A 20859-nucleotide genomic window follows, 5' to 3' on the forward strand; every position below is an offset into this window, starting at 1 on the left:
CAGGCTGGCCTGGGGCTTATTGTGTCACATAGCCGGCTTCACACTGGCTGTGGACCCCCACTCCCACACCTCCAGTGCTGGAGCTGCAGGTGTGTCCACAGTGCCTGACTTTGCTTTTGTTTTTCAGGGGTTTGTTGTTGCTATTTCCCCTTTCCTTTGTAAAATAACAAAACAAAACCCCACAAACTTGCTTAGGAGGATTGTTTCAGAGCATGAAAACAGCCACCTGTCTCTGCCCTGTGTGTGTCTCTTACCTGAAATACGTGGGAAATTGGTCAGGTGTTCGGCTAAAGACTGTATGATTTTACTTGTAAAATCCAAAATGCTCTGAAATTTGTTTGAGAAGGCAGTTTTGTAAAGCTCTGACGTTTCAGATTCCAGGTTTTCTCACTAGCGGTGTTTCGTCTATAATAGCAAGCCATAGCTGCTGTTCTTTCTCCCCATCTTCTCTCTACTCCTTCGCCGCCTCCTCCCCATCCTCATCACTCCTTCTGTTCTCTGTATTATCTGCATGGGAATACTGCAAGCTGTAGACTGCCTCTAACCTTCTATGTCAGGGTGCTCTGGAGGTGCTCACCCTTGGTAGTACAGCCATCTGTGCATCTCTGCAGCTGGCTGGGCCTTCTATGATGGCTCTAAGAGGTACACCTGGCTTCACACTTACTCTCTCAATTGGCAGTGTCTCTTCTTGGCAGAGGTGGCAGTGGGTGTTCTTGCCTTTCTTTGCCAGGAGGCCCTCCACACCAACACCCTTCCCATTCACTTCTTTGTTCAGAATTGGGAGGCTTACAGGTGCCCCACTGCAAAGATTGGAAAGGATAGGTCCACCCTTTTGGCCTTCTGCAGCTATAGGAAAGCCGTGCCAGCAAAGAGCTATGTGGGGATGGATTTTGGGCAGGCAGTTTGCACATCTTGACTATGTGTTGTTAGATGCTGACCTCACCTTGGTTCCATGGGCTGAGGAGCTGTTTGACACTCTTGTTTAAGAGAGGGTTTACAGATCCCACCACACGCCTCACACCTCAGCTCAGGTACGCCTGTCTGAAAAGATCCCGGGGAAGGAAGGCGGCAGAAAGTGAGAGATGACTTGTGACTCTGACATCATGCAGGGAGGATGCTATCGACGAAACACCTTTCCACGGGCCCCTGACATAAGGTGCAGGGAGCCTTCACTGTGAAGACTGTCAGATGGTGGGTGGTGACTTATCTCAAAGGAAGAAGGCCAGTGCAGCTTTCTCTTCTGAAGGGAGACGACTGCCTTTGTAAGGATTGGCATGCTGGTTCTGAAAAGGGCAAAGTTTCTTTTTCTTTCAAAGCAGTTGTCAATAAAACTGAGCAGAGGTCCCAGCTTGCCCAGGATTTCAGCAAGGCAGTCTTGTGTTACACAAGATAGTAATTAGCAATGATCTCAACCCTAGAAACCTTTAAAGTGTGAAGCAAGGAAAGAAACTAGTGGAATATAAACAGGAAAAAAATCTTAATGGCATCACATGAAAGCGATGAGTGAGGCCTTCAGATTTCACTGTTGGATGTCTTACTAACCGCGCACTTAACCATTTCTATGACCAAGGACAAACAAACCCACACATGGAGAGCGTGGATTAAAGTAGCAGGCTGTTTCTTCAGCATGAACTGTCGTGCTCTCTGAACCCATAACTACCCCCGCTCCCACAGGTACAGAGCAGATGCACTTGGACATCTGACATCGCTGCTAGAGAATGACAGCTGTGTGTTTTACCTCTGTCATCTCTAACAGCCCCACTAAGCCAAGAGCTGCTGAGTTGCTGGTGGGAATGGGAGGCTCCAGAAATGTATGTGGAGACGATAGAAATTCTAGGGCTGTACCAGGCTTTCTCGTTTAGGCCACCCACCGGCTCCCACATCATGATGTGGAGAGGTGTTAGTTTTGAATGCAAGGTCTTGGCTTATGCTCATTTCTGGATAGCTCTTTTAATGTAAATTAGCTTGTTTCTCTTTATCCACATCTTGCCCTGGGACTTTTTACCTTTTCTTACTTTCTTGCTGTCTCAGTGTCTGGCTGGCTGTCAGCTGCCTGGCTTCTTGCCCCAGGCATGTCTTTTGTTCTCACCTCCTCCTCTCAACTTCTTCTTTCTCCTTTCAACCCTAGATTTCTCCTCCTGTTTATTCTCTCTCCCCACCAGCCTCACCTATCCCTCTTCTGCCTAGCTGTTGGCTGTTCAGCTTTCTATTCAATCAGTCAGGTGCCTTAGGCAGGCAAGGTGAAACAAATGCAACACATCTTTACATCATTAAGCAAATGCAACACAAACAAGTGTAATACATCCTGACACCATTAAATAAATCCAGCATAAACAATGTGACACATGTTTGCACAGTTGAAATGCTATTTCGTGACAAGGAGCAGGACATCTGGCTTGCAGTCGTGGGGGACCGTCTGTAGTCCGTATTGGGGGGGGGGGGGTTAGACCTGTGAGTAAACCCAGAACATGAGTTGCTGTTCTCATTTGCTTAGAAATAATCTAGAACAATGCATGTCGTGGGAACACCTCATCCGTGTCCTACTAGTAAACATCTCAAATGTGCAGCAAAGCCAGCGTGTTTGGGTGAAATGAACAACTGTAATTTATAGATCTGAAGGAGAATACGCTGGAAGACCATGTTACTGAGGAACTCATGGGGTCCTGATTGAGCTTCACAGAGCTCCAGGTCTCTGTACTTGTAGAGAGGAGGCATGGCTGAGCGTAGGAGGGACTGGTGAAGAATGGGCACTGCGTGTGTGCTGACCTTGGTGAGTCCTGTGCCCAGACACCCAGTGCAGGAGGAGCAGTGGGGCCTTTGCGAGTGTTTCCTCCCCTCACCGAACAGAAGAAACGCTCAAGGAACTCTCATAACATGGGGAAACTACACCAGCTAGGTGGGCAGGAGAGAAGTGGGTGGGCTCCGCATGCTCTTTACGCTACAGCGCGTCTAGAGAGGAGCAGGAAAGTGGACTCCATGACTTAGACTTTCATCTTAACCACCTCTTTGAATCGTATCCAGAATTTTCATGAGGAACTTAAATGTGATTAGGGGACCCAGTGCTCATATACGTGACCCAGGAACGGCCTTGCTGATGAAAGCAGGCTTCTCTGTGAGGAGCTGCTTGGTGCCCCAGCTCTGTCTCCATGAACGCTCGCGTTGGTGTCTGCCAGTGCCTTCATAAGCCAGCAAGAGTGATGTTTCACAGATGCACATTTTCCAAAGACGCCACCACTGTCCTCTCATGTCCTTGTCTCCACTGATGGTCAGGAGTCAGAGGGTCAGTTTGTAGTAGACAGGAAGACGGGCCTCCAGTGTTGACTTTCTGGTAGATTCTGTCTGGGGACCTGCCTTTACTTAGCTTGGTCAAGTGACATGTCCTCTGGGCAGTCCCTTTGTGTCAGGAACACTTCATAGCAAGTATTTTTGGAATTATATTTTTAAGCAACAAATTAAAATGACTTTTTTTTTTTTTAACTGTCTTTTCAAATCCGCAAGTTTTAGAGCTTTTTGTCCCATGTGCTAGCCTGTCATCACTTGTGGCTGTTGAAGCCACTTACGGTTAAATAAAATTAGTAATAGAGTCGTAATAAAAAACATGAATTAAAGGAGAATTAAATATTTCACTGTGTCCGTAGGTCACATGCACATGTGGCCAGCGACTGCGTGGTCAGACCACAGGCAGATGTTTCCACTGCCGCGGCACTGAGTGCTGAGCCAGCTGTGCAGCGTGAGCTAGAGCACTGACTGCCTTGTTTCAGCTGTGACTAATGGCTTTCCGTGCTCTAACAGTCAAATAAATTAGCTACCCGTGGTTTTGTTGTCCTTGGATATTTGCACAGCTCTTAACAAAATGAAATAAGGCTAAAGATCATTTCGTCTCTTCGTCAGCCTTGTGGGATAAATGGAGCCAGAGGCGTAACTGTCCAGACAGCTTATTGAGCAGGATTTGCGCATGCTCCTAAGCCTGGACCTTGCGTGGAGGTCTGTGACTTGAGCCAGTCCTCATCAGAACAGCTCTTCCGCCCTCACAGTAATATTCACATAAAACTACACTTTTCATTAACATATAAGAAGGAAACATTTATTATTAAAATGATGGTGTTTTAATAGGCTGGGGAGATGGCTTAGTGGGTAAAGCACTCATCACATAAGAATGAGGATTTGAGTTCAATCCCCAGCATTTATATGAAGCTGGATGCATTAGTGCATATCTGTAATCACACAACTCCGATGGTGAGACGAGATGGCTAGCCAGCCTAATGGATGCAAGTTTGAGCAACAGGAGCCCCAGAAAGCAAGGACCACAACAAGGAGCCCATGCTGTCACACTTGGGCCCCATACCTGAATACAAACACACACACACACACACACTTCTGAATGAACACATATACCTAAACACATACATACACACAGACAAACACCCCTGAACACACACACACCCCTCTGAATGAACACATACACCTGAACACACACACCTGAACACATACATAACAGACACACACACCTGAACACACACACCCCTCAACACACACAAATGCATACATACCAATGTATAAAACAAAGAATGATTTATACATGATTGTGTGCGCACACATACCAATGTATAAAACAAAGAACAAGGATTTATACATGATTGTTCTTTTGTGTGGAATATACATTTGGGTTATTTATGCATGTGTCTGAGTTAAATATGAAAAAGAATAGTCTGTCACTTCAGTATCCCTTTGAAAGCAGACAAAGAATATGGAACAGTCCATAACTGACTTTATTGTCAGTAAACCTTCTTTGCGAATGCCTTTCTTCAGAGTCTTGCCTTAATTCTTGGATTGCGATAATAATATTCTCATGGAATGGGAAGGATTTAGGGTAAAAGCTGTTTGGAAACAATAGTATATTAAGAAGTAGGCTGATGGCATGCAGAGAGTGATCACTGGCATGTTTGGTTCATACCAAGCTTGCTAAACTGTTTTCCCCAGGTTTCTGTATTGGAGCCTCTGAGCTAGATTCATGGTATGTGTGTAAAAGTGCTCACATGCCCCGTGACTCCCATGGCCAGAGGAGAAAAGAAAAGTAGACTATTATTACAGAATTCAATTATTATCTAGAAATGAAAATGAAGTGAGATGAGACACAGGGAGGAACTCTGAGGTTTGTGCTCGAGTGTGTTGGTCTCCTTTTCAACCACTTGGGTTTTTCCAAGGAGGAACAGTTGCTTCTGAGTTATAATCAGATCGTTCAGTCTAGGACGTTTCAATCTCTGTCTCCTCCACCAACTCTGCTAGGCAAGAGGCCTCAGGAGGTGTGGGAGGAGAGGTTGTGGGAGGGGGCTGGTTAGGAAATAAATTGCCAGGAGGACCTTAACCCTGAGGTACATGCTTAGAGTAAATTAGTCTGCTAAGTAATTATTCAAGGTCTCATTTTGAAACTGTGTCATTTCTCCCTCACCCATTCAACTCAGTTTTGCAAAGTTATCTGACTTACACTCCTTTTCATCTTCTGTTCAACACTTTTTTAAAAAGACATTTTTGGCTGGCTCAAGCAAGATAACTCTCAGCAGCTACAGTTAAGAGTATTAGCTGCTCTTCCAGAAGACCAGGGTTCAATTCCTAGCACCCACATGCAGCTTATAACTATAACTCTAGTTCCACAGGAATCTAGCACCCTTCCACAGACATATACAGGCGAAAGAGCAGAACACATAATAAATTTTGAAGAAAAAAAAGACATCTTAAAATCAAGTTTTCTTCAGTGTTAGCTCTGCCTTTCCCTGTGCTGGGGGTTTCAGCCTGGCCTACTCACTCCTCTTCCCTGTTCTTGAGGATCCTGGCCTGACCTGCTTGCTCCTGTCAGCTGTGCTGGGGGTCAGGCCTGGCCTGTGCATCCTGCTATGGATTGTGGCCTGTGCCCGAGGTACACAGAAACTGAAACATGGCAACAGGTTTTACATAAAAAAGAACTTTTTAAAATTAGGTAGTCAGCCAGCAGGCTGCTGGTAGCCTTCTACAGAAGAGGGGCCAGGGAGAGCTCATGATTGGATGGGAGTTTTTAGGTTCCTTTGCCAGGTGTAGTACTTCTTCACGTACATGGATCATGTTTCTTCCCTGAAGGGGTTATGTCTCCTGAGGAGGAATTTGACCTACTGCCATGAGAAGGTCAAGTTGCTCAAGTTGAGCTGGCTTCCTCTGCATGTCCATTCTTGAAGAGCCGATTTCAAACTATCTTTGAATCGATCTTGAGAGTTTTTCTTGGAAAACAACTTAAGTATTTGGTTATTTCAGAAATCTATGCTGGGTACATCGAGTCCTGTTATGATTTTAGTTGCTTCAAAAATTGGAGGTGACTGCATAGAGAATTGATACAGTGGCCTCTGACACTGCTCCCCATTAAATTGTGGACTAATGTAGCATCTAATTAATGCATGTTCCATAAAAAGCATCTTCTTAGTACATTGTAAGTCTGTGGGGTGCTTGGCAGTGGCTATTGTCTATGAGCTAATTAATTGCTGACTTGGACCTGATGATTTATTAATAAAGGTGGCTAACTCCAGCCAATTCATATTTGAGGAGGGTTTACAATGACTTATTAATTGGTACTAAGTGCATGAACGGAGGAAGAGAAAGTGAAGCAGCACTGGAGATTACTCAGCAGCATCCAACCTGCCCTGATTGACATTTATAGAACAAGCTACCCAAGAAACACTTAGAATGCGCTGGAGTAGTATGTGTGGGAGGAGAGGTCTGGAGTAATCTCATTATGACTCCTATTGCCTTGAGAGCATTAGACTCCATAGAAGTGGTGATGGAAATCATCAGTGGAACTCAGGCTTCATGCTTGAAGCCACCAGAAACCACAGGTTTTCTGGTGACACTGCCATGTCTTCAGACTCTGAGGTCTGCATGTACAGAGGTTTTCATAAGCAGTAACTACATGGGTGACTTGTCTGTCTGAAGCTCCTGTATACTGTGAATGACGTGAATGTAGACAGAAGTTTCTGTCCCTCCTGGTCCCACAGTCGTTCAGTCCCAAAGAAACACACGTTTATATTAATTATAAATCATTTGGCCTGTTAGCTCAGGCTTATTATTAACTAGCTCTTACAACTTAAATTAACCCATAATTCTTATTTATGTTTAGCCACGTGGCTTGGTATCTTTTCTCAGTGAAGCATTCTCATCTTTCTTCCTCAGTCTGACTGGTGACTGTATCTCTGCCTTTTTCTCTGTCCCAGAATTCTTCTAGTCTGGTCAACCCACTTATACTTCCTGCCTGACTACTGGTCAGTCAGTGTTTTATTAAACCAGTATGAGTGACAAATCTTTCCAATGTACCACAGCACATGAAGGTTGTTCTCCTTGTACTTGAGAATTATACACTGCCTTCCCTGTCTCAGCCGCCCGCCCTCTGCCTTCCCTGCTGAGCATAGACTGTGAGGTACTCGCCTCGGAGGTTAAACCCATCAGCTTTTGCCATCTATTTGGCTCTTTAATTGGGCTTTCTGTGCTTTCTTTTGACACTCCACTGTGAAGGATTCTGATAGCATCTCCCTAGGTGATTTGCCAGTGATTTATCACTATTGATGAGCTCTGGAGATGGTGGGCGGAGTGAGGTAGGATTGGAACTGTGGTCAACATTCCAAGCTGAGCATCCTAGGCTGCCTTACCAGTTTCCACCTCCTGAAGTTTCTTCTGAAAGCTGGAGATTAGGCAGCCTAGACCTTCCCAGCCTGAGCTGAATAGTTTGAGAGACTGTTTTCCTGTAAGCATGCAAGAGGCAAAGTAAAGTTGCAGACAACACCCCCCCCCACCCCCCAGTGAAGCCCACCCTACTGCTCAGCCCTCCTGGACAGAGAGGGGAGTGGGGAAGAGTGGGCTTAATGTTCCCCATTGCTGGGATTCAAGGCAGGTAGGAGGCAGAATTTCAGCGTGGACTGGGAAAGCAGGAGAGGACAGACAAGGCAAGACAATGCTGCTCTGGCTCTGTGAGCAGGTGGCACCAGCGGTTCCATTAACTGCAGCTGCCTGCACCGGCAGCCCAGTGATATCCAACCATGTTATTTGCTTACATTCTCCCTCAGCTACAACTCCTATCAATATCGTGTTGGAAGTGTCCTCCTTTCAACTTAAATGATTAGTGATCAGTAGAAATAATCTTTTCTTTTTCTTTCGTTTTAACCTCCAAGTACATGAGCAATGTGGATTCATGGTGTAAGGCCTGTGGTGAGGTAGACCTTCCCTCCGAGCTGCAGGACCTGGAAGACGCCATTCATCATCACCAGGGGATCTACGAGCACATCACCCTCGCCTATTCTGAGGTAAGGGTGAGTTTTACCTAGAGTGCAGGGCATCGATGGGTTTAAATGATAGCTCTAAAGCTGTAAATGGACGTCTTGAGCAGCTCAGGAAATCTGTATCCTGTTAAACTATAGTTTATTCACCCAGCATTTGGATTTCTGTTAGGTACGGGGTGAAAGTCTGTGGTAGCCAGAAAGCGGTCTTTACATGGATTGAGGCTTTGGGAAATGGGGTGCCTATATTTTATCTGTTAAATAGTAAAAATGCCAGTCTTCTCTCTGCCATATTTGGGAAATCTGCACTTGTGTGCTATATTGTGTGCTATATAGTCTAGGCAAATTCAATTTAATCTTCATGACTGAATGAATCTCTTTAGAGAGGAAAGGAAGCATGCTTTGGACCCCAAAGCATTCGCTGTTTTCCAGATGTGTAGAGCTTGCTGGCATAGACATCCATGAGTATTAGTTGCTTTCATATAGGTGTGAGCACAATACCCAACAGAAACAACTGAAGGGGAGAACCATCTCTTTCGACTCATGAGTTCACCAGGGCCAGGCCATAACCTTCAGACCCATTCCTGGTGACCCACTTTTACTTGCTCAGCCCATCTCCAGATTCCAGAGCATTCATAGAGTACATGAGACCATGGAGGACCAGGCACCAAGTGTGACATTTCCTTTGTGAATTTTAAGGGACTGTATTGAAATTGTGCTTGATGTGCCCTTGTCTCCTCTGCTGCTGCCCACTTCTGTGCCATGCTCTGTGGTATAGATTTTAGACAGACTTGCTGCTCAGAGTTCTGAGGTGGGTACTGTTATTATCCCTGCAATTCAAGTGAAGACACCAAGACATTGAGGTGACATGACTTGTGCCAGGTCAGCTGGTAGAGCAGGATAGCTGTGTGACCCCAAGCAGACTGGGTGCGTGTTCCCATGATTGCTCTGTCACCTCTCCTGGCATGTCACTGGTAGCCAGGTGAGGACCCAGACACAGATAGGTCGTAGAGTGTCATCCTTGCCTGTGTCCTGTTTACCTGGCTGTGGAGATAGGTGGTGGCTTAGTTATGGTAACTATTGCTGTGATGAAACACCATGACCATAAGCAGCTTAAGAAGGAATGAATTTGATTTACTGTCCTGTATCACTGTCCCTTGAAGGAAGTTGGAGCAGGACCTCAAACAGGGCAGGAACATGAGGGCAGGAGTTGATGCAGAGTCCATGGAGGAGTGCTGTTTACTGGCTTGGCCATCATGGCTTGCCCAGCCTGTTTTCTTATAGAACCCAGGACCACCAGCTCAGGGGTGGCACTGCCGACAACGGGCTGGGTCCTTCCACGTCAGTCACCAATTAAGAAAATACCTACAGGCTCACCTGCCACTCATTCTTATGGATGCATTTTCTCAACTGGTGTTCTCTCCACTCAGTGACTCTAGCTTTTGTGCCACGTTGACATCAAATTAGCCAGTGGGGATGGGTCTGTGGTAATGGTGAGACTCTAAGCGTAGGGGTGGGCAGAAATACGAGCTTGCTTTCCTGTCAGAGTTTCAGAGGACTCTGCGTGTGTTTCCATTTGGTCCTTTGTCATACTGAACTGACAGCTGGCAGCACCATGTCCTTGGGCCCAGGTCTCCTGCATCCTAGTGTCGGTGCGCAGGTTCAGTGGAGCAGCAGAGCGCTGCTGTGCTTGGCTCAGGTGTCGTCTAGTCTCCTTTCTGTCAGTCACCCTTTTGCTCAACAAGTGTCTCACTTTTTTGAGTACTCTTTGTTTTCCCAATTCTGTGTTTAATTGTGCGTGAATAGCTACTTGGTTGTTCAGTTTGTTAGGAACTGCTTATGTGAGTGATAGTCCTTTGTACAGTCCAACTAAAGACTGGATGGATTTTTCATTTCTTAAAGCACTTTTACTCATGAGGGTTATGGGTTTGCTAATCCCATTGTGACTGCTGAGGATCATCAGGGTCCTAGTGTACCATTCCTGTGCAGCATCTAGTTCTCACCTGCAGTGAAGACCGTGAATGACCCAATACTCACAATGAAGCAGTCAGTTACCTACTCTTACATGGCCCTTTCTCCAGCACTGCTCTCTGGTTATAGTGGTGGACCTGACCAGGCAGCTGTGCACCCTGCCCTTATCAGACAGAGAAGGCATGGGCAGCCTTTGTTCCCAGCACAGATGGTTATACTCTGCTTATGGGAACAGCTGAGAAAATGCATGACAGACATCAGAATCACTCTGACCTGAGGTCAGCAGTCCTAGCTACGTAACAGAATCTCTAATTACTTCTCCACATCGTATAAAGTGGGCATCTTGACTTGGTACATATATTACCTATGGCATAGTTTTGCTCCAATGTAAACTGGTGTTAATAATGCAAAATAGTTTGATGGGAAGAAAAAAACCTCCCAAGCTGAGGTCTAAAATGAATTTTTAGCCTAAGAACATGTTAGCAACAGAACTATAAATTCAGGGAGACAGCAACTTGAATTCAACTGAAAAGATTTTCAGAAATCATAATGACAGTTCCTTTTCCTGTAAATTATAAAATAGTTTACAACCAATTGAAAAGTGGAAGAATGGCAGCTTGCACCCATATTCCCTAGACCCAGACCGGCCCATGTCTAACATGGAGCACAACTGTGCTCTCTACACTGCCCCTCTCTCCACACAGACATCCTGTCTACAGGCCCATTCATGTCTCCTACTTTTCTGGTTGAATATTAATATATCTTGACCCTCTCTTTTCCTGCCTTTTATGTCTTAGATTGTCTGTAAAAGTACAGAACTTTCCTTGTTTACCAGGCTGTTTCCATCTAACCCACCACTCAACCATCCATCCATCCATCCATCATCTATCTATCCATCCTCCATCCATCCTCCATCCATCTATCCATCATCCATCTATCTATCCATCATCCATCTATCTATCCATCATCCATCCATCCATCCATCCATTATCCATCATCCATCCATCCATCATCCATCTATCCATCATCCATCCATCCTCCATCCATCCATCCATCCATCCATCATCTATCTATCCATCATCCATCCATCATCCATCCATCCTCCATCCATCCTCCATCCATCTATCCATCATCCATCTATCCATCCATCATCCATCCATCTATCCATCCATCATCCATCCATCTATCCATCCATCATCCATCCATCTATCCATCCATCTATCCATCCATCATCCATCCATCTATCCATCCATCATCTATCCATCATCCATCCATCCATCCATCCTCCATCCATCCATCCATCCATCCATCCTCCATCCATCCATCCTCCATCCATCCTCCATCCATCCATCCATCCATCCTCCATCCATCCATCCATCATCCATCCATCCTCCATCCATCAATCATCCATCCTCCATCCATCCTCCATCCATCCTCCATCCATCAATCATCCATCCTCCATCCATCCATCAATCATCCATCCTCCATCCGTCAATCATCCATCCTCCATCCATCCATCCATCTCACCCACCCAGCCGCCCATCCGTCCACCTACCCATCATCCCCTCTACATGCACACTTACACATGTGCATATAATTCTGTGTCTTTTCCTAACTGTGTTACAGGCACATGTGCTGACACCGGTTCTGCACTCCAGTTCCACCAGGGCTCTTGGCAACATCCCCAACTGAGCACTCATAAATCTCTTACTGGACAGCAAGAAGCTTTCCTTGTGTTTTGTTTGTCAACTGTTGGGTCACTTTGTGTCTGTGCTGTCTCCCAGATGTGTAGTGTGACTTCTCTTTCCTCTTTGCCACCCACCTTTCAGCAAGTCGAAGGCTACCATCGCTCACTACCTCAGCTCTGCATTTTCTCTTCCAGAACATGAGAAAGACCAGACTGCTATGATTTTTTTAAGTGATTGTCCACCCACCCCACCCCCAATCAGTGTTTTCAAACTTTAGAATTCAGCTTCTTGCACTGCACCTCAGGAGATAGCAGACTTCCACTCTTGGGTTTCTGTAGTGGCAGAGTGACTGCCATACACGTGACTTTGAAGCCACTAATTGAGAAGTTCTTTGTTTTGTTCTCAAGAGCCTCGGGTCTACAGCTACAGGGTCCTGTGTGCTGTGCTGTCTGTAAGATGCTGCCTCTCATTGGTGCTTCCTTAACTGTCTCACCACCACCTCCACTTACTTTTCATTCAAGAACATCTGCATTTGTCCCTAGCTGTGGGAAACGTGCTGATGTTGTTTTCAATACTCAGGCGCCTGCTTTCCTTTGTCTTAGTTGGTCCGTGCCTGTGTTACTCCTGTGTGTGTCAGAGTCGGATGGAAAGATGTTAAGTTGTGCCCTTGGCAGACTTTTGAGAGAATCAGAGAAGATGCTGGTAGTCCTGACTCCCTGCAGATGGTGTTTTAGTCTCACAAAGCTGTGAAACAGGGCCAGTGTTTTAAGCTCGGTTGAGTGGTTTTTGTGTATTTTGCCCATTTCTTTCCTTCTCTCTGGACTGTCATTTCCTAATACTGTGACCGTTCTCGGGATAGTATTTGTGTGTTTTTTGGCTCATTGTTGGTCTTACAGCCCTGAGCAGTGAGAGGTCTAGGTGCATCCTCTTTGGGCAAGTGAAACATCTTCCTCTAGGGCTCTCAGTTCAGACTCTGGCTTGCTGAGAAATGCAGAGAACAAAGTGCTAGAACTAGGCTAGGCCAGCTCCAGAAGGTCTCTGGGGTGTGTTTTTAGGGCAGCTCACTGGGATCCACATAATAAAGTGTGCTCTCTTAGTCACTGGGAGCTTCTCAGGAAGTATACCAGGGAGATCTACAAATTTCCCCCTAACTGTTAGGAACATTCACACCTTTGATATAGTAAGTTTAATTTTTTCTTTACAGTTTGCTTTTGTCAGTGCTTGCATTTTCCCAACTCATGTCGGTATTAAAACATATTTGTTCATGCATACATTAATAGAATGTTCTTTATAAAACGTGATTTGATTGCCCATCAGGTCCCATAGCCTCATATTCCAAGGGAAACAAAGAACAGACCAGAAATTTTAATTTTTAAACCAGTTTAATTTTTAAACAACTGTGGAAAATCTTGCTCTTTGATAACAAAGTCTGACTTTCTTTCCGCACCTGCTTTGCCTTGTACAGCAGGGCTGAAGCCCCTGGGGGGCTCCTAGAAACAGCTTAGGCATCACTTGCTCCTGTAATTAATGATACTCAGACTACACCACTCACTGAACGACATCAACTTCACATTACTTCTTTAAATATTTAAAATGTATTGTTTTGTTTTGTTTGTCTGTGTTGTTCCCGCATGTGACTACTTTCCATCATTGATTTTCTTGTGATTATTATGCACCATTTAATATCTTTCCATATGGCACAGCCACATTATAAGATTTGAAGTGCATTTTTCATTTGTGACTATATTTCCAAAACAATGGAAATTTTGATTAAAGTTATTGAAATATACATGATGTGATGTTGTCTAATGTGCTTAAATAACACCTTTTAAGCACCAAATATGTGCCTACTAACAGAAGTAGAATTGTTCCAAAGGTCTGTAGAATCGCCGTGGCTCGACTTGCTTCAGGAGCTCTGTGCTATCCTTTACAGTGGGGAGGAAGGGGCCCAGCCTCAGGGTTCTTGCTGAAGCTACTACTGCCGGGGTCAGATCACTGTTACATTGTACTAAGGGACAAGCTGGAGCTTAGGAATTCTTTCTAGCACCAGTTCAGTGAGAAGTCAGTAATTTGGAGCAGCTTTTGAGTCCCAAGAGATGACACACCCTAGGGCATAGTGGAAACAATGTTACTGACTCATCTGAAATAAAGTGTGTGGACTCTAATCTTCCATGTATAATTTAAATGTCCATAAGCAGTGTATATGCTGGCTAGGCACAATAGAAAGGTGAATGATGATCAAGCATATTTCAGTTTATAAACACCTAAGTACCTGCATCTGCACTGGAAGACATTCAGCATTCAGACTGGCCACACATGTGAACCCAATGTGCATACGGCCACAAAATATGGCACTGGAGAATAGGCCCATCAGGGAAGTGCATCCTGAGAAGGAATTGATGGGGGAAGGTGGTGTTCTGAGTGATGAGTGGCTCTCAAAAGGTAGTGAGTGCCCTTTGCACTGTGAACATGGTCATTGTGTTCCTGGAACAATCATTGGTACTGCGGGGGGACACAAAAGGGGAAAGGGCAGTTCCCCACTGTGTGCCAATCCATTCCTAGCTGAGTGCCCAGCCTCCCAGTCTGTTATAGGAAACCCATGAGCGGCACACAGATTGCCTCCCAGAGGCTTCCAGGGCAGCAGAATCTCCTGGCTGGTCTTACCCCATTTCGTTTCAGCTGGCACTGTCTCTAGTTAACAAGGTTCTTTACCTGGTCACTGTCATTTATGTTTTGCTATAAGGGTGTGTCACATGAGTTGCAGACTCCCAAACCTTTGTAAGAACAGGCCATAGTTTCCACAGAGGCAGCGGTGCTGGCCTGGAAAACGCTGTGTTACATTGTTTTGGGCCTGGAAAGCCACTATGTTACATTGTTGCCGGCCGGGAACTTGCTGTGTTACATTGTTGTGGGCCCAGGGAAAGCCGCTGTGTTACATTGTTGCAGGCTTGGGGGAAAGCCGCTGTGTTACATTGTTGCAGGCTTGGGGAAAGCCACTGTGTTACATTGTTGCAGGCCTGGGGAAAGCTGCTGTGTTACATTGTTGCGGGCCTGGGGAAAGCCGCTGTGTTACATTGTTGCGGGCCTGGGGAAAGCCGCTGTGTTACATTATTGCAGAGCTGCAGAGCTGGGCTGACCACAGGAGAGCTGGTTCCAGAGCTCTCTGGTTCAGCCCTGTGCTGTGCGGGTCCTGGGTGAGCTGTCTGTTCTAAGGTCCACTGTGTTCTGAGTCACTTGGCATCTAGGCTGTTGTTGGTTCCCTTAACAGAACTCTGAGTGGGTTTGAGTTTGGGAGTGTTGAGCAGGAAGGTAGGTCTCAAGAAAGTTCCTTAGGGTACCCTGTCCCTGTGTTCCATGCACACTCCCCAAGTTGTCTCAACAGGTGACTTTTTTTTCGTGTTGCCTCTGGCATTCATAATCTGAAGAATTCCAAATTGGAAAACCACATACTGCTTATTTTCTTTTTCATATCCACTCGTCCTGATTTCTGTGGATAGCCTAAATGCTTTCATTTAATTGTAATTTGATAATTAGACACCACAGTATAACACTGTGGTGGCATTCCAATCAGAATTACTTTTTTAAAGTTAATAGGTCAAATAGAGTGGCATTTTTTATTTTTGTTTCAATTATGTAAAATAGAGTTGCTTTTTGGGTTCATCAGAAAGTTTACTTTTTACGTGATGCTAGTTAATCACTGGTATCAGTATTGTGATGATGTGTTGTATTTGCGCATAACTCGAGAAAATTCTTACTTTAAGCCTTGGTTCACAGTTACCCTAACAAAGCAAATGGACTTGTTGACTTGTGTTACATGGGCCGATTGAGAGCAGTTTCTCTATCTTTATGCTATGGGAAGTTTATTTTAACTTGGTGTTTGATGATGTCATTGGATAATTGATGAATGGTTTTACATTTTATTTTATTTATCTATGGTTGCATGTGGCTGTACGTGGGCACACATGCACTTGATCATGGTCTGGGTGTGCAGTCTGAGCAAAGCATGTATGCTGAATAATCTCTCCCATGTGTTTGTGAGCAGGTCAGCCAGGATGGGAAGTCTCTCCTTGATAAGCTCCAGCGTCCCCTGACTCCCGGCAGCTCTGATTCCCTCACAGCCTCCGCTAACTACTCCAAGGCTGTGCACCATGTCCTGGATGTCATCCACGAGGTGCTGCACCACCAGCGCCAACTCGAGAACATCTGGCAGCACCGCAAGGTGCGGCTCCATCAGAGGCTGCAGCTCTGTGTCTTCCAGCAGGATGTTCAACAGGTGGGTGCCCATGCATGCCCTTTGCAGAGAGCTAGCTAGCCCTGGTTCCTGTCTAGTGAGGGGTGGGGTCTCTGGTTTCCAACTATGGCCTGATACTCCCAGGTGGCTCTTGGCTACTCACTCTACTGTGCTGACACCGGGGTGAGTGTTACGGTTCTGTCCACTCCCTCTCAATTTTGTTGGCTTGTGATAGTAGGTGCTTAGTAATGTGTCAAGTGGACTGTTACGGCTGCTTCTGAATAATCAGCATCTTTTTTGTGACTTTGGTGGTAGAAAACAGGGTAAGTTGGAGTCCTCAGCCTGTGGCAGAAGAACACCAGACTTGGGGAGCATGCAAAGGGTGACATAGCTATGACAATAATTAACTCAGGTTCTTGCCCTGTAACCAGTGTAAACTGTGTAAAAGTCCTGGGGCTAAAGATGTCTGTATCTGCAGTGCTAGCATATTAAAGGTTGGCCTGAACCCAACCCCAGCAGTTGTCCTAGGGTCAGACCTCTCTCCTTTTTGACATTATTGTGTCCCTGTGCACAGAACAGGCAGGTTCAGGGCTGTCAGATTTCCGGGAGTCACCTGAGAGTCAAGTGGGTTTCTGCTTGGTGGACTGGGACTTTGGAGAGTCATACTGCAGACAGTGTTTGGACAGATAGAAGATTCTCCTTGTAGACATGGTTCAGTGCAAATCTGGTGGGGTCGCAATGCTGACAACAGTTCTATGGTTTATACTCCTCACCTACCATGCTCAGTTTCTTTTGGTGATTTTGAGTTCTCTGGAGATCACATATATAAAATGACTCAGCCATGTGCATTCTGGTATTACCTTTTATTATTAATCAGGGGAAGAAGGAAAGTAGGGAAGAAGAGGGTTGAGGTGGCCTCCTAGAGGCCTTGTGAGGGAATGAGTACCACAGGTGAAGGCCCAAATTCTCCTTCAGCTGAACTGTTCAAAAATGCTTGCAAGCCAGGACAGTTAATAGATTAAGTACATCTCATACACCTTGGATCTCGTTTGGTGACACAATTATGAGCCAATGCCATTTCTAACAGGGGCCGCTCTTCTCCCCCGAGGAAGCAACAGCAGGGTGGTCTCTTTCTCTGGCTATTTGAGACCCTGGTGGTATGTGAGTAATGGCTGGACCTGTCTAGGTTATGGGAAGACACCGAAAAGGGAGTCCTTCAGAAGAGCTTCAGAGTCCAGCTGTCTGGTCTGGTACCAAGTACTTAATGTACCTGAATTTAAAAACAGCACATATTATGTGGGCAGTAACCATAATTCTGAGCTCATGTGTTTAATCCAGCATTTACAGAATATTAGGTGGAATATCACATACCAATACTCCTGTTAACATCCCACAGAAACAGATATTGCCACTAAGGGGACCATTTCTTGTTGACTTGTAATGGTTTGAACCTATAAATGAAAATAGGAAATATCCCTGTAGGTTTGACTTGTGACACCAAAGCTAAAAGTCAGAAAAAGTAATCAAAACAAATGTGTTAATAGTAGGATAGAAAACCCCAAAATGCTTGTCTAGAGCTCAGGAGATGTGTGACAGAAGGTTTTGTCATATAAAGCAAGGTGGTAAGCTGAGACGAAATGCGCAAAACAAACGAGGGCCCCATTTTAGAAAGGTATCAGCAGAAGACAGATTTGTGCAGTTGAGAATAATCTATAAGAATATAATGAGCCAGCTAGCAATCCCATATACTTTGTTTGGGGGAATGGAAAAGCTTCAGCTGCTATTGTGCAGGAGAAATACAGAACCTTCTCAGTGTAGACATTGGACGATGATGGTCTCCTGCCAGCAGCCCTCCTAGAAGAAAATCCTTGCAGGAGCATTGGCTGGACTGTTGCAGGCTCCCAGGGAATTTTGGGTCACAGGGGAAATGGCTGAAGAGTTTGGCTTAGTGGTTAATTTCCCATATTTTCTGTACAGAAGCAGTTTGGAATGGTAGGAAGGGGCGTGGTCAAGTGGAGTTGGTCTGGGCCATAGATTCCATTCAAAGGACGGCATGGGGAGTGAGTGGACTCTGTTGTTGCAGGCTTACCCAGCACAGCATCCTAGCTGCTGCTGCTCTTACCTTTGGCATTGATAGCTTGAATAAGACCTTTGCTGTTCTTCCTGACAATCACGTAATCCACATTTCCATCTCCTGTTTCCTGGTCAAGTAGCCCTCATGGAATGTTTATTTGCATTAAATGGTGGATAATTGTCTTACTTCTTGGCAGTAATTTAAGCCTACGCTTCCATTTTTATGGAAAGCTAATGGTGTTTGCTGCCTCCTCCGCAGTCATGGAAGTTGTCCAAGGCAGGATGCGCTCACCCGTCCGGTTTGCCCAGCTCTTAGATTGTCAGGATTCAGTTACCCAACGCAGTGAGATACATAGCCCTGCCTGCATATCTGTTTTCTGGAGGCAGGCCACACCGATGTTCATCAGCAGGAGACTGCTCCCTCAAAAGCCTTCATTTGCTCCTGGCAGCCTCCTGTGTGAGCATCCTTCTGGAATGTCCTCCTGGAAGACTCCTTCCAAGTATATGTTGTACTACTGTAGACTGCCATAGACAGGAAGTCAGGCTCACATGTACACTGATGGTCCTAGCTGCTTGAGTCTGGGGTAAGAGGACCACTTGAGCCCAGGAGATAAAGACTGGCCTAGACAACATAGTGAAACCCTATCAGGAAACCTCTTTTAAATAATTGAGCAAATCTGGTCCATTCTAGATTATTTTCATCTATACTTCCTCTTCCCTTCTGGTCTGTGCTCTGAGAGGTACAGACGTAGTGTGTTTGTTACGTGAGCATTTTCCCTCACCTAACAGATGTGGGCTCCTGTCTATATAGGACACCAATGACAGCCCAAAGTATGATTAGCACCAAACTCCACCTTGGAGAACCAGTGAGTTTATTGTACTACCTACAGAGCATGGGATCCCAAAAGCAACCGCACTGCCAGAAATTCTCACCCCACCGTGGATGACAAGTTACCCATAGCTGTTGTAAGTTAACCTTCTGTATATTGCAGAACCTCCGAAGGCCACAAGACCATGCACAGTTAAAACAAAATTATATACTATTTTTATTTATTTTGTCCATAACATGTGACTTAGGAGGTTCCATTAATAGGACAGAAAGTACGTTAGCTTGGCATGTTGAGGTTAAGGCAAGTCTTCAGATATACAATGAGTTCGCGGACAATTTGGACTACATAGTGAAAACCTTTCTCACAAAAGAAAACCTCTACTAACTATACAGTGTATCTCTCAAACAGTTGCTGAATGGTAGGAGTATAGTCCACTGGTAGTGTTCTCTACCCAGCATAGGGAAGGCTCTGGGTCTATCCCCAACAAAACATACATATGCTCTTGCATGCACGTGCGTACACGTATACACATTGCTGAAGTGGGTAAGTCTTCGTTTTATAATTTGTGTTTTATGTACACTGGTGTTTTTCCCTGCATGTATGTATGTATGAGGATGTTGGATCCCCTGGGAGAGGAGTTATAGGCAGTTGTGAACTGCCATCTGGGTGCTGGAAATTGAACCCAGATCCTCTGGAAAAAACAGCCAGTGCTCTTAGCCACTGAGCCATCTCTCCAGCCCCATGAATAATTTTTTATGTGTTTTTATCTGGATGTTCTTTGGGTTCTTGCCTAGTTTGTAGAAGTATCATTTCTAGAGATGAAAATCCAGTTTAAAAAAAAAAAAAAAAACACTGCCACAGTTTCCAAATAGACTTTGTACCCTGTCATATGGTGTGGTCATATCTAAGACCATATACTATGTCGAGCCTACATGTCAGGTTTTCTCTTGGAACCTTGCTTCTAGCTTACAGTGGGCAATGATGAACATCTGCACCTGCCGCACCTCGGGGAGTAAGTAGGGATTTAGTGCCCATAATTTGCAAAGTTTAGAAAGACTAGAGCATGCGGTACGTAGCACTTGTATTGGAGTCTGGGCACCCCCAGTCCTCAGATGCTGGAGTGTTTCTAAAACCATGTACACTTGAAAGGGTCTGAGAGGATTGCTCTCTTTGACAAGGCTTTAGTATTTGTTCACAAGTTCATAAAGTAATACTCACTGGGAGATATGAACCCACGAGCCTGGTAGAAATTAGGTAGTGGAACCTTCTTTATAGAAAACTGTTTTACAGATGGGGTATGCTTTTTAGGATGGCCGGAACCCTGGCCCCTGAACAGAAGAGAGAAGTGTCAGGGGCTTGTCCTGAGTGCTTGCTCATTGGCCCCAACCCAGCTCGGGCGTCAGCTTTGGCAGTGCCATTTTTCTCAGCAGTCTGAACTGTCCCAGTGCAGAGCGCAGTTCTCCTTCCGTCCGGCTACGGCACCTGCCTGTCAGCTGTGCCGGCCAAGAAGAGGCCAGAACCAAAGCTTAGGAAAGGTGCTGGGAGACTGACTTCTGGGGCCACCACCACAAAATTGCTAAAACCCTCTGCTTCTGTTAAATGAGAATGACAACTGTCCCTCCTCGTAGTTCGCTGGAAGAGCCCATGCTTACTGTATGCACAGCAGTGTGCCAGGCTTGCTTCAACAGCAGGTGCTCACATAACAAGATGACTGTTAGTTCCTTTAAGTGCACCTGCCATCATGGTCAATAATGACAAGCTTGTCATTATTCAGTGAT

At 45.4% G+C, this 20859-nt stretch overlaps 1 protein-coding gene across 3 annotated transcripts in view; it reads left to right on the plus strand.

Annotated features, from left to right (window-relative positions):
• The window catches only part of Trio (trio Rho guanine nucleotide exchange factor), a 290348-nt gene that overhangs the window by 128664 nt on the left and 140825 nt on the right, over positions 1 to 20859 (plus strand). For all 3 annotated transcript variants that reach the window (XR_005284582.1, XM_038321453.1, XM_038321454.1), the window contains exons 8-9: positions 8184 to 8315; positions 15990 to 16220. Coding sequence is in view for 2 of the 3 variants with exons in the window: in XM_038321453.1 (XP_038177381.1) it covers positions 8184 to 8315; positions 15990 to 16220 (363 nt within the window). In the remaining variant the exon portion in view is untranslated. The remainder of the gene's footprint in view (positions 1 to 8183; positions 8316 to 15989; positions 16221 to 20859) is intronic.

This window comes from Arvicola amphibius, chromosome 3 (assembly GCF_903992535.2).
Source record: "Arvicola amphibius chromosome 3, mArvAmp1.2, whole genome shotgun sequence".
Taxonomy (NCBI): Eukaryota; Metazoa; Chordata; class Mammalia; order Rodentia; family Cricetidae; genus Arvicola; species Arvicola amphibius.